We start from the raw sequence: 15,293 nt of genomic DNA, 5'->3' as shown, positions 1-15,293 counted from the left end.
GTTGATATTGTTAACAAAACACCACCATGAAACAGACTTTTATTCTTTTATGAATTTTTGCTGTTCTTTCTTTCATCGAACTGCTTTGATTTGTTACGGTGCCTCTTTTAAAAGAAATGACACAGTATTATTTGCCTTCAGCCAAAATAAGTGTAGATGGTTGGTTTTGAAAATAAATTGTGTACAGCAACTGCAGGTATGCAGAAGTGAAAAAATAGTGTGTTTTCTTCTCCATACTATTTTATTATTTTATTTTAATGGAAGAATTGTCTTGGATTGGCTGGCAATAAGTCAGTGAAGGCAGGCTATCATCTGTGTCTGATACTCTTTTTGGAGTGGGCAAATTGTGTCTTCCTTTTGAGCATCAATGCATATATAACCATCCTTCCCTGCTTCAAGTCTTTTCTAACATTAAATAACTTTTACAAGGCAGGTAATACTTGCCACTTGAATTGCTACTCAGCTCTTCTACTGAAATTCAGTGTAAATTCAGTGCAAATTATGACACTGACCAAGAGCTAATTAAGGAGATTGATATTATGAGCAAGGTTTTCATCAAGTGTAGGTCAAACTCAAGGCCCACGGGATGGATCTGGCCCGCAGGCCGCCCTGGAAACAGTGAAGGACCAGCCTGTGATGCCTCTGGCAACAAAAATGGAGCTTGGGAGGGCCACATGCGGTGGCCTTTTTTGCTGGCAGAGGGCTGCAAGAGGTTGTCACAGCCACAAATGCAGCCCGGGGAGGCTGTGTGAGGTCCCCGAGCTCCATTTTCGCTGGCAGAGTGCTAGCAAAACAAACTACTAGCAAAAGTGAGTCCCCCCCCCAGCCCTGTCCGGCCCACCAGAGGTGCCCCCCAACACGAGTGATGTTGAGCTGGCCACGGCCACCCTTGCCATGGCCACCCGGTCCTCTGAGGTCAAACACAACCCTGATGCAGCCCTCAGTGAAATCGAGTTTGACACCCCTGATGTAGGTGAAGTCCAACTGAGCAAGATTTCAAGCTAGTTTTATTCATTAATACGGTGAAGAGATCGAAGTCTCTTAAATTTCCCAAAGAGGATTATTCAAAGGACTCTATTTCATGCTACAATATATTTGAACAGGTGGGCTGGTATCCAAAGAACCTTGGAACTGGTTGCCTCTAAAAGCATTTTTAGTAATTACTTTTGCAAGTGACAGATGTTTTAGAATTGGCTTGCAATATGTCAAGGTGGCATTCTGTTCAATGACAGAGGGGGAGAAATTTTATTGCAACAATAGATTCTACTAGCTTTTGATCTTTTGGTATCATCATGAGCAATCAAGGGGCACTCTTATCTTCTCTTGAAGTAGCCTTCACAGTGTGACTCCCACATATCTTTTTTCTACCCTGGCAACAGTTGCTGGAAATTGTGGTCATTGTCTTCTGCTGTTTTGATTTGGCAAGGCCATCATACTTTGCATTGTCACTTTGCTGCCACTGTACCTTCAACCTTCTCCATATAGTACGCATGTTCTCCAGTTATCAAAATGGCACCTCCCATCTGCATGCATTTGATTCTGCTCCAAAGTCCTCTGGAACTCATCTTCCATAACTTTTTAGGGGACCATCCTAGCAGGCACATAGTCATATGAGCAGCCCTGGTGGTGCAGTGGTTAGTATGCAGTATTGCAAGGAAATTCTGCCTGCAGCCTGGAGTTCGATCCTAACTGAGCTCAAAGCTGACTCAGCCTTCTATCCTTCCAGTAAAATGAGGACCCGGGTTGTTAGGGGCAATATGCTGACTCTGTAAACCACTCAGAGAGGGCTGTAAAACACTGTGAAGCGGTATATAAATCTAAGTGCTACTGCTATTGCTTATTCTGCCGACTGCCAGCAGTTTGATTCTCACCGGTTCAAGGTTGACTCTGCCTTCCATCCTTGCAAGGTCAGTAAAATCGGGACCCATATTGTTGGGGGCAATTTGCTAACCCTGTACTTTGAAGCAGTATATAAGTCTAACTGCTATTACTCAAGAGTCCCACTTTCTGTTGTGCTCCTTGGCTTACTATACTTGCAGTTCATTTGCATTTTTAGTGATTAGAGTACATGATGTAATATTTAGTGCATGTCCTAAAATCAAATGCAATTAGGAAAATTAATCCATCACAAAGGATACACTCCACTGCACTTGAAGATCATTTGAACTCTATTAATTCTCTCTCCTTTTTAAACCAATCCAAGAACAAATCGGGTTCGGACCAGGGGTGAAATTCACTTAACTTCCCTACCGTTTTGCAAATGTGCTCATGCGCAAAGCCTTCTGCGCATGCACAGAGGCTGAATTTATCGGAAAAAAAGGGACGTCATGACATCCGCACAGGTGGGCGGAGCCTCCCGCAGCCGCCGCTACCAGTTCGCTCAAGCCTGATAGAACCGGCTGAATTTCACCCCAGTTCGGACCCATCCCTCTTATTTTGTGCTCCCTCCTCAGACTGGCCTAGACGTGCCTCATTTCAGGCCATTAGAAAAGAATGGTGCTTTGATGCTTTCATCCTGCTTTATGTATTGATTGCTTTATTTGTCTTGCAGTGTCCCACCTGGCTTTGAAGGGATGAAGCAGCAGGAAATCTGTAACAAAATCATGGTCCACCTGCTGGAAAACTACAGTCTCTTGTTTGAATGGGAGCATCCAAAGAAGGAAGGAGGACACAAGGAGTCACCGAAAATTATATTGGTGAAAGTGAGTGTTGGAAAGCTGAATGGTGCTTTTGAACCGTATCCTCCACTGTGATTTACTACAATGTTTCCCCGAAAATAAGACTTCCCCAGATAATAAGCCCAATCGGGCTTTTGAACACATGCGCTAAAATACTCCCCCCCCAAAGAAAATAACCCCCCAAAATAAGTCCTCCCCGAAAATATTTAAATGCATGTGCAGCCAGTCCCCACCATTTCCTCTGGTTAGGATTAGGGAGACAGAGCTGGAAATCAGGTAAGACGGCAAGAGGAGTCCAGTCTTGCTCCATGCGCCCCAAAATAATAAGACCTCCCCGAAAATAAGGCCAAGCGCTTATTTTGGGGTTCAAAAAAATATAAGACAGGGTCTTATTTTTGGGAAAACATGGGTATAAACAAGGTCAGTTTAGTAAGTGTCAGAGTAACATGTTTGGTGTGAACTCTGACCCTGAAAAGAGATTCAGGCTTGGGGGGGCTCTTAATTTTTTTGTACTTTTTCATTGATCCAAACTGTACGTCACTCGCTTTTCTGTTGTTGTTTTGTTGTTGTGCGTGTTCACCTATGTGTGAGTATGTATATCTGCCTCCAGGAACCTGTTTGGCAATCAGAATACTCCAGGAAGCAACAATCAAAGAAATAGAAGAAAAACAGTGCAAAGGAATTATTTCGTTGATCTGGGCTAAAATTCTGAACAGGAAGTACAGTGATACTTCGGTACTCATTGTTAATTGGTTCCAGGAAGCACGACGAGTAGCAAAAACAATGAGTGCCAAACAATTTTTTCCCCATAAGGAATAATGTAGTGAGTCACAAGGCAGCCAACACCGACAATAGCAATAGTAGACTTAGACTTATATACCACTTCACAGTGTTTTATAGCCCTCTGGTTTACAGAGCCAACATATTGTACCCCAACAATCTGGGTCCTCATTTTACTGACCTGGGAAGGATGGAAGGCTGAATCAACTTTGAGCCCAATGAGAATTGAACTGCCAAACTGCTGGCAGTCAGCAATCAGCAGAAGTAGCCTGTAGTACTGCATTCTAACCACTGCACCATCGGGGCTCTTAGCTTAGTTCTAGCTTGTGCATTGAGTAGCAAACAATGAGTACCAGGACGAATTTTTTTTGTGTCAAAATGCATTGAGCCCCAAATTTGATGAGTTTCAAAGTGTCTGAATACCAAGGTTCCAATGTATTGCAAAAGAAAAAGGGTAGAAGCTTAACGAGAGTGCTACCCTTAAAGGAGTAGTAGAATGCCATATTACAGCTGCAATCAAGTTTTTAGATGCCAATTGTTTGGTTCTGAGTCTAATGAGAAGTTGAAAGCCAATAGGAAAATACCATGGCTACAGCTAAATAGCTCTCTTCTCTGCCTTTGCCAGTGAATTCCTTGTCAAATTCCCTTCTGTTATCTCAGTTCTTCAGCCCTTTTTCTTTAGCTTCTTTAGCTCATCCTTAACTTCTGTACCTAATGAGCCCCAGTCCCAGACCTCTTAAGAATGGAATCCGATGCCAGAAGATTATAACTGATAAAAGAGAATATTTGTAGCTCAGAGTTGACGTGACGGGTCCTTGGTGTTCTCTGAGCTCGCTTGTTTTCTTGCAGACATGTCATTACTCAAACTAGCCCTAGCACTGATGATGTTATCTAGTTTGGTAATGAAACACCTGCAAGAAAACAAGCAAGCTCAGAGAGCACCAAAGGCGTTTTGCTATCCCAGTCATTTAGGAGCTGATGTCTAATGATTCAACATTTGGATCACTAGCAGAGTTTGCAAACTTCCTGAAACCTTTCCATTTGGGCAGATTTCCCAATAATATTAAATTCTCCACTCTACTTAAACGCTAATAGGAACAGATGACTCACAGTCGCCCATCAAAAGCCAACAATTATATTTTGCCCAAACAAACCTATGCAATCCATCCCTGGCTTTGCTTTTATCCTCCAAAATTGTTTTGCCTTTTTCCTTTCCCTTCTCCAATTCTAACCCATTTCTTATTAGCTCTGGCTTAACCATGTGCCCAAAATGCAGGTTTAAAACAGACTACTGACGCCAGATTATCAAAAAAATAAAATATGTGTAAACATTGATGCAATTTATTATGGTTCATGGCACAGTCAGCCAGATATTTAGACTGGATTTGGCATTTTTATCCGTCTATGGAGTCCTTCCTAAGGACTTGGAATGAGGAGATACTGTTTGATAGTGTTAATTAAACATATCATCGCAAGATGTAAACTGTTCCAAGTAAAGTTGTTGTGATCGTTACTTAGCGCTTAACATTTGTGCTGTTCAGTTGTGTACGAAGCAGTGTCTTTTATCTTTACGAGTGCTGGTTAATCTGAGATTCTGACCATTGTTTAAGTTGAATAGGAAGCAGCCTTGGAAAATAAGATACATCCTTGACTGGTGTTACTCCAAACGAAAACCAGCAGCCATGTAAATGGAGTTGTTTTGGGGCCTTTTAGCATTTGCGATAATAATGTGAAACAATTTGCTTCTGGCTATCATCCATGCAGCAAACTATCTTGGAGACTGTTTTGTAAACCAAGAGACAAATACACATAAATACATGCGAGAAAGGCATCACTTGAAAATTGTTGTGTTTTTTAATTTTTGCCTCTCTTTAAGCTTTTGTTGTTCTCGTTACTGATTAAATTGATGGGGAAATAAAAGCCTGGTGAGAGGGAGAGGAATGTGTTTGGAAGGAGAATAGACGATCAGGGAGAATGAATCTTTATTTGCTTGCCTATTTGGTGTTGTTAGTTGCAAAGTCGTGTCCGACCCATCGCGACCCCATGGACAATGTTCCTCCAGGCCTTCCTGTCCTCTACCATCCTCTGGAGTCTATTTAAGCTCATGCCTACTGCTTCAGTGACTCCATCCAGCCACCTCGTTCTCTGTCGTCCCATTCTTCTTTTGCCCTCAATCCAGTGAGTCCTTCCTTCTCATTAGGTGGCCAAAGTATTTGAGTTTCATCTTCAGGATCTGGCCTTCTAAAGAACAGTCAGGATTGATCTCCTCTAGGACTGACTGGTTTGATCATCTTGTAGTCCGAGGGACTCGCAGGAGTCTTCTCCAGCACCAGCTTATTTGGTAAGATCGTTTAATTTTTGATTGGTGACACCATAGCCATGGAACTCAAGAAAGACCATGAAAACAACCATATTAAAGTCGTACATTCTTACTTGATTCTTAAATAAGCAGAACCTTGGTAGGTGACAGGAATGCCATGAAATAAAACACTGCACAGATATTCCAGGGTTTCTTTTTAAAGCATTATAAATTTATTTTTGTAATGTAGTTCTGGAATATACACATTGATAAAAAAAAAGCTTGACATACAGGAATACAATCAATCTGGGAGACAAGGTGATGTTATTTCAGATTGTCTGTTCGTGAGCGTATGTCCAACATAAGACATTAACTAATAAGTAAATATTAGACTAGGAAACTATAAAAGGAGAACTTATGCTAAAACACCTTTTAAAACGGACAGCAGAGAGTCTTATTTATGCATAGTTGAGATAGTCCTGTTAGGCAATCATGGTCTTGAAATAGAAACATGTTAGTTATTTGAAATGGTAGCTTCTAATGTTCTGTTTGTGTGTTAACCTGTAATGAGTTTATATTTTAGTTAAGAAGTGTGAGAAAGACCCTAGTTGACTTTCTACCACATGTGGTGGACCTGTCCTAAAATTAGGAAATTTGGGGGCAAGATTAAAAAATGGCTGGATGAAATAACAGGGCAGAAGATAGTATTGGGTATTCGGGAAGGGAAAATGCAGAAAAGTATACAATATATTGTATTACACATACTAATGGCACGTAGAATTGTGATAGCACAAAATTGGAAACAACCAGACACCCCTCCAGATCAAATCATAATTAAAAAAATATACAAATTTGCAGAGATGGACAGATTATCTATGGAAATGAAGGAGAGGGAGGACACTGAGTACTAGTTAATATGAAATAAATGGTATTCCTGGCTGGTGAGTAAAACATAAAACTTAAGGGATGTTTTTGTTACGAGATCAAATTGTAAATGGAAATCAAGATAATTTAAATAAAGATGTAAGTTTAAGATAGAGATATTTAGAAGTAGAATTTGTGTAAAGAGGTTAAATAGGTTAGAGATACCGATGCAGAAAAGTAGTTATTAGTATTGAAATTTTGATATGTTTGTTTTTAGTTCTTTATATCTTTTGTTTTGTGTGTGTGTGTTCTTTTTTCTTGCTTTTTTTTTTGTGTATTATGTTTCTTTTTGTACTGTGTATTTTAATCTTTGGAAATTTAATAAATATTATTTTAATTAAAAAAAGAAAGAAAGACCCTAGTTAAATCTCCAGAGAAGTTTGGCAAAGTATTTCAAAAAGAATTAAGTTTGTATGGTAAGGTAGTGGTTTAACTATAACAGAGACATATAAACAGATTGGCTAATAAAGAACAGTTGCTCACATTTTGCTGAATTGGTTGGGTTGGATTAGAGAAAAGAGCAAATGAACCTGGTTTAGTGCATGTTATATTTTCCACAGCATTGTGCCAATTTTTTTTTTCTCTGTAGTATGTCTTCCTCCCCACCCCTCCTTCCTGTTGCTGGTAAAAGCATTTACCATAAGGCAGTTGGTCATTGTCTGGTAATAACTCCTTCCTTGTCAAATGTAATGTAATGTATTCCAGATGTTAATTTAACTAAGAAAACTTCCAGGTCACATTTTTGGGTTGATGCAAGAAATGCCATCTAATCACTTGTGTGCATTTACCCATAAGGCTAAATTACATTTTTCAACTAAAATTGCTAAAACTGCCTGGTTCATATATAATACTAAGCCACAATAATTGAGCTTCAGGGCAGTGTTGAGACCAAACATAAACCAGTTTTAACATGGCTTAGGGTTATAAGTAAACCTGGCTTTGAGTTGACTTTCATTGCTACTGCACGGTTGACATATGTTGGTTCTCCTATTAGGGGAACAGATTAAACCTGAAAGGTACATAGTAAAGCTGAGCATGTTTAGCATTATGAACAAAATTTTGATTTTTCAAGAGAACATTTTATTCTTGCAGATCATTTAGTATTTCGTTGAGCAGATGGATATATTTTTCTAAAAAAAATTAGAAGAACAAGGGGAAAAAAATCCATTGGGATATTCTTCCCTAGCGAGGTTAAAATACACTCCTTTCTAGGTGAAAGTTTATGAGCTCCTGTGGTCTTTCCTTTAGCATCCTGAACAGCTGCCAAGGAGAGTGATATTGTTTTATTTTATTTCACTGTCATTGTTTTGACATGTCTTTCCAATGTTACTGTGGCTCTAAATAACTTCCCCCTATTATTTCCTATGAATTATGTGCCATCAGATTTATTTATACAATTTATAGGCTGCCCAACTCCCAACAATGGTGAGTGGCTTACAATTAAAAATCAGGGGAAACCATAAAAAAAACCATAAGTAGCCTGAATCCAAATAAACCAGGTATGTCAAACTCAATTTCATTGAGGGCAGCATCAGGGTTGTGTTTGACCTCGGGGGGGGGGGGGGGTGAGCGTGGCCAACTCTACATCACTCATGTCAGGGGCGGCTGTGGTGGCCCAAGTGCTCTGCCAGCGAAAACGGGCTCCCGAGCTCCGTTTTCAGCTACAATGGTGTCCTGCAACCCTCTGCCAGCGAAAACAGTTTTCTCTGCCAGAGGCACCACAGGCCAATCCTTTGCTGTTTCCAGGGCGACCCTGCGGGCCAGATCTAAGGACCCCACTGGCCAGATCCAGCCCCTGGGCCTTGATTTTGACACCCCTGAAATAAACAAACAGATCCTGGTGACTTCATAAAGTAATCCTTCTCGAAGATTGATTCCTCAAGGAAGTTGAGTCCTCACATAATAGATGCAAAATATGGCCATTTGAGCATGGTCACTTGTGCCTCGGGTGAGAACTCTGGCTTGAGTTTCCTTTGTTTTCTTGACTATTGATAATAATATATTGTAGCATGAAAGGATAATATATTTTTTTTTTACTTTCATAGAGTTATTACAGGAAAATCATTTCCTGCATGATTCTGATCTTTATAAGTAGCTTTAGAGTTTTATAGAGAAAGCTATATGTCTTAACCCCTGCATTAGAGGAGCCCTGGTGGTGCGGTAGTTAGACTGCTGTATTGTAGGCAAACTCTGCCCACAGCCTGGAGTTTGATCTTGTTGGAGCTCAAGATTAAATCAGCTTTCCATCCTTCTGAGGTTGGTAGAACAATGTCAGCATATTGGCCCCAGATTGTTGGGGGTAATATGCTGACATTGTAAACCGCCCACAGAGTGCTATAAAGCACTATAGGGCAGTATATAAGTCTAAGTGCTGTTGCTATATGTTACAGAATCTGAATATCTTTCCAAAGTATATAAATAATTTTTTTCCTTATCAATAATTTTGAGGAGAACACTGTCAAACTGCAGCTAAATTGTGCTATCACACAACACTGTACTACGGATGGATAATGATCTGAACTTTTATATACCCTGTTTCCCCCAAAATAAGACATCCCCTGATAATAAGCCCAATCGGGCTTTTGAGCGCATGGCAATAAGGCCAAGCGCTTATTTCAGGGTTCAAAAAAATATAAGACAGGGTCTTATTTTTGGGAAAACATGGTATTGATGAAGCAAGCAATGGTTCCTCATTGTTTCTTTGTTTTAGACTTAGACTAAGACTTAGAATAACTTTATTGTCACTTTGAATGTACACTAATTGGCATACATTAAAATGAAATTTCATTGTGTTCGTTTTTGGTCATTAAGCCCTTCTGATATTCACTATTGTAAATTATTTCTCTCATGAAGGTGCTGTAGTTTTTCTTCTATAGTTAACCCATCAGAATATCACAACATCATGTAATCCCAGCCCCTGTCTCACAAACCCAGTGTACCCTACAAAATCTTAAAGCAAATCACAACATTAAGATCTGCTTGATATGTTGGCAATATGGCAGTTCTATCTACTTGAATTCAGTTAATATAAATACTAGCCTGCTGCTAAGCTTGGATTTCCAATTGCAACTTTTGATGAAGTCCATCAGGAATGCTGGAGCTTTGTTTTGAGATGTCTCTTTTTGGTCAGTCCAATCATTTCGCACAAGTGGAAGAGAACATTTCAATACATATCTATATCTGAAGCTCAAATGCCTGTCAAGTGAACCTGTAGTCTGTTCTTGTTCCAGTATGTATCTCCAGACATATTTTTATGAATTGCTTTTGATGTTTCCTGATAGGAGGCTAGTTGCAAGACATCTCCGCCAATCTTGCTGAAGAACCTTGAGACAGAAACGCCCAAGCCAAAACCAAGAACAAAGGTACAGAAAAATAAGGGTGTTAATCTTTTCGGTGGCTGCTTTTCATTTTTCTTTTATCTGCACTATTTATTAAATTTAAATGCCACCCATCTCACTGTCCAAAGTGACTCTGAGTAGCTTACAATGTAATAAAATAGAAATATAAAAACAATTGTAAATGTTTTTAGAAGCATTTGGGCATATTGGAACAGATTCAGAGAAGGGCAATGAGAATAAACAGGAAACTAGAAGCTAACTTTTGGGAAGAAAAATTGAAGGAGCTGAGCAACTTTAGCCTTTCAAAGGTAGCTCTGGGAGAGGATATAATAGCACTCTTCAAACATCTGAAAGAAAATGTAATGATATGTGAGAATGGCCTTGAGAGGCAGGAGGAAGAGCAGCAGATAGGCAGAAGTCAATTAAGAGACAGCTAAGCCTGCAGAAGGTCAGAAGAGACCTTCCATAGTTTCGTGGATTGTAAAGATAAGAGGAGAAATAGGTTCTTTCATTCTTGGAGAATTCTGTTAATGTAAACCAACACAAAGATAGAGCTGGTGCTTCTTGGTGCCCAAGATCATTCTTGTCTGTCTCACAAGACTGGCAGAATATGACTTAAAATGCTACATGCTCTCTACATGGGGCTCCCCTTGAAGAGCACCCGGAGGCTCCAACTGGTCCAGAATGCGGCCACGCGGGTAATTATGGGTGCGACACGGAGCATCCATGTAACACCTCTCCTGCACGAGCTGCACTGGCTCCCGGTGGTCTTCTGAGTGCGATTCAAGGTGCTGGTTACCACCTTTAAAGCGTTCCATGGCTTAGGACCTGGGTATGTACGAGATCGCCTTCTGCCACCGGTAGCCTCCCACCGGCCAATACGCTCCCACGGAGAGGGACTCCTCAGGGTGCCGTCGGCCAAACAATGCCGACTGGCGACACCCAGGGGAAGAGCCTTCTCTGTGGGGGCACTTGCCCTCTGGAATGACCTGCCCCTGGAGGTTCGTATGATCCCCGACCTTCGTACCTTTCGCCGTGCCCTTAAGACCCTGTTGTTCCAACAGGCCGGGCTGGCTTAGAATATGAATTTTAAATTGGGTTGTTTGTCAATTTTTAACTTTGTGGGCCAAATTTAATATATTCGTTTTAAATTGTTTTTAAATTTTGTGAGTTTATGTGTGTTTTAACATGGCTGTACACTGCCCTGGGTCCTTTGGGAGAAGGGTGGTATAGAAATTTAATAAACTAAACTAAACTAAACTAAACTAAACTAAATTAAACTAAACTAAACTAAACTAAACTAAACTAAACTAAACTAAATGCCAAGATTTGTAACACCAGTGTTCCCAGACGCAGGACACAAAATCATTGAATTTGCTTAAAAGCAGATTCCAGTTGCATGTTTAAACAAAAAACAAAAAACTAAAGGTCAGAGCAGTTCAAACTGTTGAAACAAACATTGGGGGAAATTTTGCTCTTCCCTTCATTGGGGGGAAGCCCAACAGCCACCTGTCGTGGATGCTTTAATTTTGGCTTCCTGCACTGAGCAGTAATTTGGATTAAATGGTCTAAATGCTTTCTTCTAACTCTAGGATCAGATGGCCTGTTTTGTGACTCCACTAATTCGCGCTTATCTTTTGTGGATTGCTTCAGAGTAAATACATTCTTGAACACCTGTTTCTTAAATAACCAGACAAATAATGAAAGTTTCTTAGAAATGATACCATCTGCAGTAGGTTTTGTTCTGTAAACACCTACTTGCCAAGCGTGTGCACATACACACAATGCTTTGATAAAATTCCAAGGCATTTTAGTCATGCCACACTTGCATCAGTGTTTGGGAACTGAATTTAATTTTGGCATCAATGCTTTATTGACCCACCCATCAAAAATATATAACCCAGTGTTCATTAGTATTGTGCACTCTACAGCTTTGCTGCACTCAGTGTCTATTCCTAGGGCCACTTGAATTAAAAGCTTTTGAAGGTATAAAGAACAGGCACGATAAAAAGGTAGAGATAGGCTTGCTAGATACAGATATCATCTTCTGGGATCCCAGTGAATTTGGAATGACCACAAATTAGATATTTGCCTTACAAGAGAGAAAGGAATGTCTTATAAAATTTGTCCTTTCAGTTGAGAATCAGTTTGAAGGACCAATAATAAACTAGCCTTGAAATGTTGGCGATATCTTCTTTTCAAACGGAGAATGGAAAAGCTCAACTTTTGCGTGGAGCAGATTGTTTAAATCCTCAGTAGCACTTTGTTCATACATCTAATTTGTCAGAAATCTGATTTGCTCTGTTTTTAGGTTGCAGGATTTGTCGTACCTATACTTGAACAGGCTTGCTAACTTTTTTTCCTATATTGGTTTTAAATGCTACCGTTAAGTAGGATTTTACGTGGCATCAGAGACAAATAATTCAATTATCTAGTTTTTAGAAACATTTGGATTTGAGTTGGATTTGTTAGATGTATAGCCTGACTTTTCTCCAGAAACGTAAAGCAGTTTTCCAAAGGATCTTCGTTTGTTTTATCATGGCGATGAGTTGGGGTAAAAGGCAATGATTGGGGCTTCTCATTGGGGATGTTGTAGAAAGAAAGCCATGTTAGTCTAAAGCAGCCAAAATTTATTTATTTATTTATTTATTTACTTACTTACTTACTTACTTACTTACTTACTTACTTACTTACTTACTTACTTACTTATTTATCTATCCATCCATCCATCCATCCATCCATCTATCCAAAGGCTAGCCTTTTGTGATTTTAATAAAACTTGTTAGTTGGAAAAGGTGCTCCCAGACTCCTTGAAGTTGTTTTTGAATGACCAAAAGTCTTCTGTGAGCTTCCGTGATTAAAAATAAACTTGAAACTCACCTCCTCAGTTTCAGTCCACTACATGAATCGCCATACTACAAATTGTTGATTGCTGATTATTCCTGATTAGTAATGTGAATCCAATCAGCTGTGGCTTAATTAGTAAACACCAGGTTAGCAAATCCTCAAAGTGCAATTTATGAATCCAATTTAATTTTCTTATGTTTCATGGGCTGTTTTGAATGCTGGGGGGCGGGGGGGGGGGGGGGGAGAGGGGAAGTAATGACATAAATATTGCATCTCCAATGGTATAATTCAGAAATTATAATAGAATATGTGTCCCAATATGTGCCTTCTTTACTTTTTCTGTCAGTTTGAGCAAGCTGGTTTACCATTGTATATTGTAAAAGCAACCAACCCCACTTAATATCTCTGGGATTACATTTCTCAGGACCTTCCAACCTTTAGATAGATTGCAGGGGGAAATAGCCATTGGAGTCTTAATACATAGAGCTAGAAGTTTGCACTTGCTTGTGGTTTGAGGCAATTTGAACTTGACTTGTGCAAATTTGTGGTTATTGTTTTACATGGAAACATGCTCATAAATCAAAGCTTTATTGCTACATCTTTTAGCCTGCATGCACAAAAGCCAACTTTTGAGTAATTTCCCAGCCTAACTCTCCCCCTTTCTCCTCCCACCAGCCTTTCTTGGAACAGAGAAATCAAATTATAGTGGCAAAGGAAGCGGACTTTATTTCATGTGTTACCAGCCTACACCTTTTTTCCCCCCCAAGTTTAAAATTGTAAGCTTGTTCACTTGTATTAATATAACAGACATGATAGTTGGCAAAACAGATACATATAGAGTAAAAGATAAATGTCATATTAACTATACAGCTAGTAGTAGAAATCTTCGGCTTTGATTGCCCAATCTTTAAAAAGCTTTTTCTCTGTCTTTGGATACATAATATAATGCAAAGAGTTTGGAGCAGAAAATAGAGTTGTATCTTCAGTTTTTTTTTTCCACATGTGCTTTGTAGCTACGACTTAAGAGAGGGAGATGGTTGGATCAGATCTAGAGGAGCTAAAATTTGCCAATCCAAAATTGGTTTGCAGGTCTGTTTTGTTTTGTTTGGAAAGATGAAATTGAATTTGTACTTCAGAGAGAGAGAGAGAGAGAGAGAGAGAGAGAGAGAGAGAGAGACCTGTAAGCCCTTCATTTGATTTGTGGCCTGTTGTATGTTGTATGCATGAATGTTTATTTCGGTTCTTTGCCAGCTAAGAAAAGGCAGCTTTTCTGCAACAACCTTCTCTATTAACCTTTCTTTTGTTTATTAAAGCAAAAGTTCATTTCCTTAGTTAGCAAGGGTGTCTCTGCCTTCTCCTGAGTGCTTGACAGATGACAGTTGTTCTTTCAATTGGTACGCTAGAGGAAGAAAAAAAACATTTGTCCAACAAGAGTAGGAAAGGTGGCCTATATTTGCCCTGCAATTTCTGTTCTCATAGTCAAGGCAGGGCCACAAATTGTACAGGCCCTCAAATCTGAGCCGAGTTCATCATTTCTCCAGATGTTGGAATTGGCCAGCATTTTTCTTTCCTTTGATGTGTTCCTGTTCCCCTGCTTTGTCTTAGGTCAGAGCGCACAATGTTTTTTTGGGGGGGGCAAGGGCCATCCTAGATTTTGAGAGCCATGTTGGGCCTTTCATAGCAAATGGAGGAATGAAACCATGTTAGAAAATGTTAAAAATGGGAAGGAGGAGGAAAATTAAAATAATTAACAACTATACTTTTTTTTTTTTTAATTTGATTTATATGCCACCCTTCTCCGGAGACTCAGGGCGGCTTACAATGCGCTAAGCAATAAGCAATAGCCTTCATTCTTTTGTATATTTATACAAAGTCAGCTTATTGCCCCCACAAACCGGGTCCTCAATTTACCTACCTTAGAAAGGATGGAAGGCTGAGTCAACCTTGAGCCTTGGCGAGATTCGAACCTGCAGTAATTGCAGGCAGCTGGTCTTAATAACCAGCTTAATAACAGAGTGCCTTAGACCACTGTACTGCCAAGGCTCTTTTTGCATCCTTTTAGAGGGTGGTTGAAGCAGTTGGAGGTTTATCAGTGTCCTCAGGTTCACCTGAGTCATGCAAATGGTTCCTGTAGTCTGCAATATTTTCCTCTGGAAATACATTCATATTCCCACATTCATATTCCCACACGAGCTGAAGAAGCTTCTTGGATGAGAATCAAAATATCTTCGAAAGAAAAAACAAAGTCCAGTTGCCTCCTGAAAAAGCACCTTTGGGACATAAATAAGTTAATACAAGCTAAACACTATGATCAAATTCAAGATGGGGAAGTTGGGGACAGGATGGGCAGGGGAGGTAGGATCTGTTGTTAATTGATCAACCACCTCCATTATGATGCTCCCCCATTGGAGTCCGAAGCTAACTGGC

The 15,293-nt window shown here is 39.8% G+C and overlaps 1 protein-coding gene across 4 annotated transcripts in view; it reads left to right on the top strand.

Annotated features, from left to right (window-relative positions):
* FAM13A (family with sequence similarity 13 member A) overlaps positions 1 to 15,293 on the top strand; it is a 150,938-nt gene that overhangs the window by 31,574 nt on the left and 104,071 nt on the right. For all 4 annotated transcript variants that reach the window (XM_087875130.1, XM_060686961.2, XM_060686962.2 and 1 more), the window contains exons 5-6: positions 2,552 to 2,702; positions 9,963 to 10,043. In XM_087875130.1, coding sequence (XP_087731256.1) covers positions 2,552 to 2,702; positions 9,963 to 10,043 — 232 coding nt within the window. The remainder of the gene's footprint in view (positions 1 to 2,551; positions 2,703 to 9,962; positions 10,044 to 15,293) is intronic.

The sequence above is a fragment of the Pantherophis guttatus genome, chromosome 8 (assembly GCF_059756535.1).
Source record: "Pantherophis guttatus breed Tessera chromosome 8, ASM5975653v1, whole genome shotgun sequence".
NCBI classification, from domain to species: domain Eukaryota; kingdom Metazoa; phylum Chordata; class Lepidosauria; order Squamata; family Colubridae; genus Pantherophis; species Pantherophis guttatus.
Note: the sequence above shows the minus strand (reverse complement) of the source record. Positions and strands in the feature narration are given on the sequence as shown.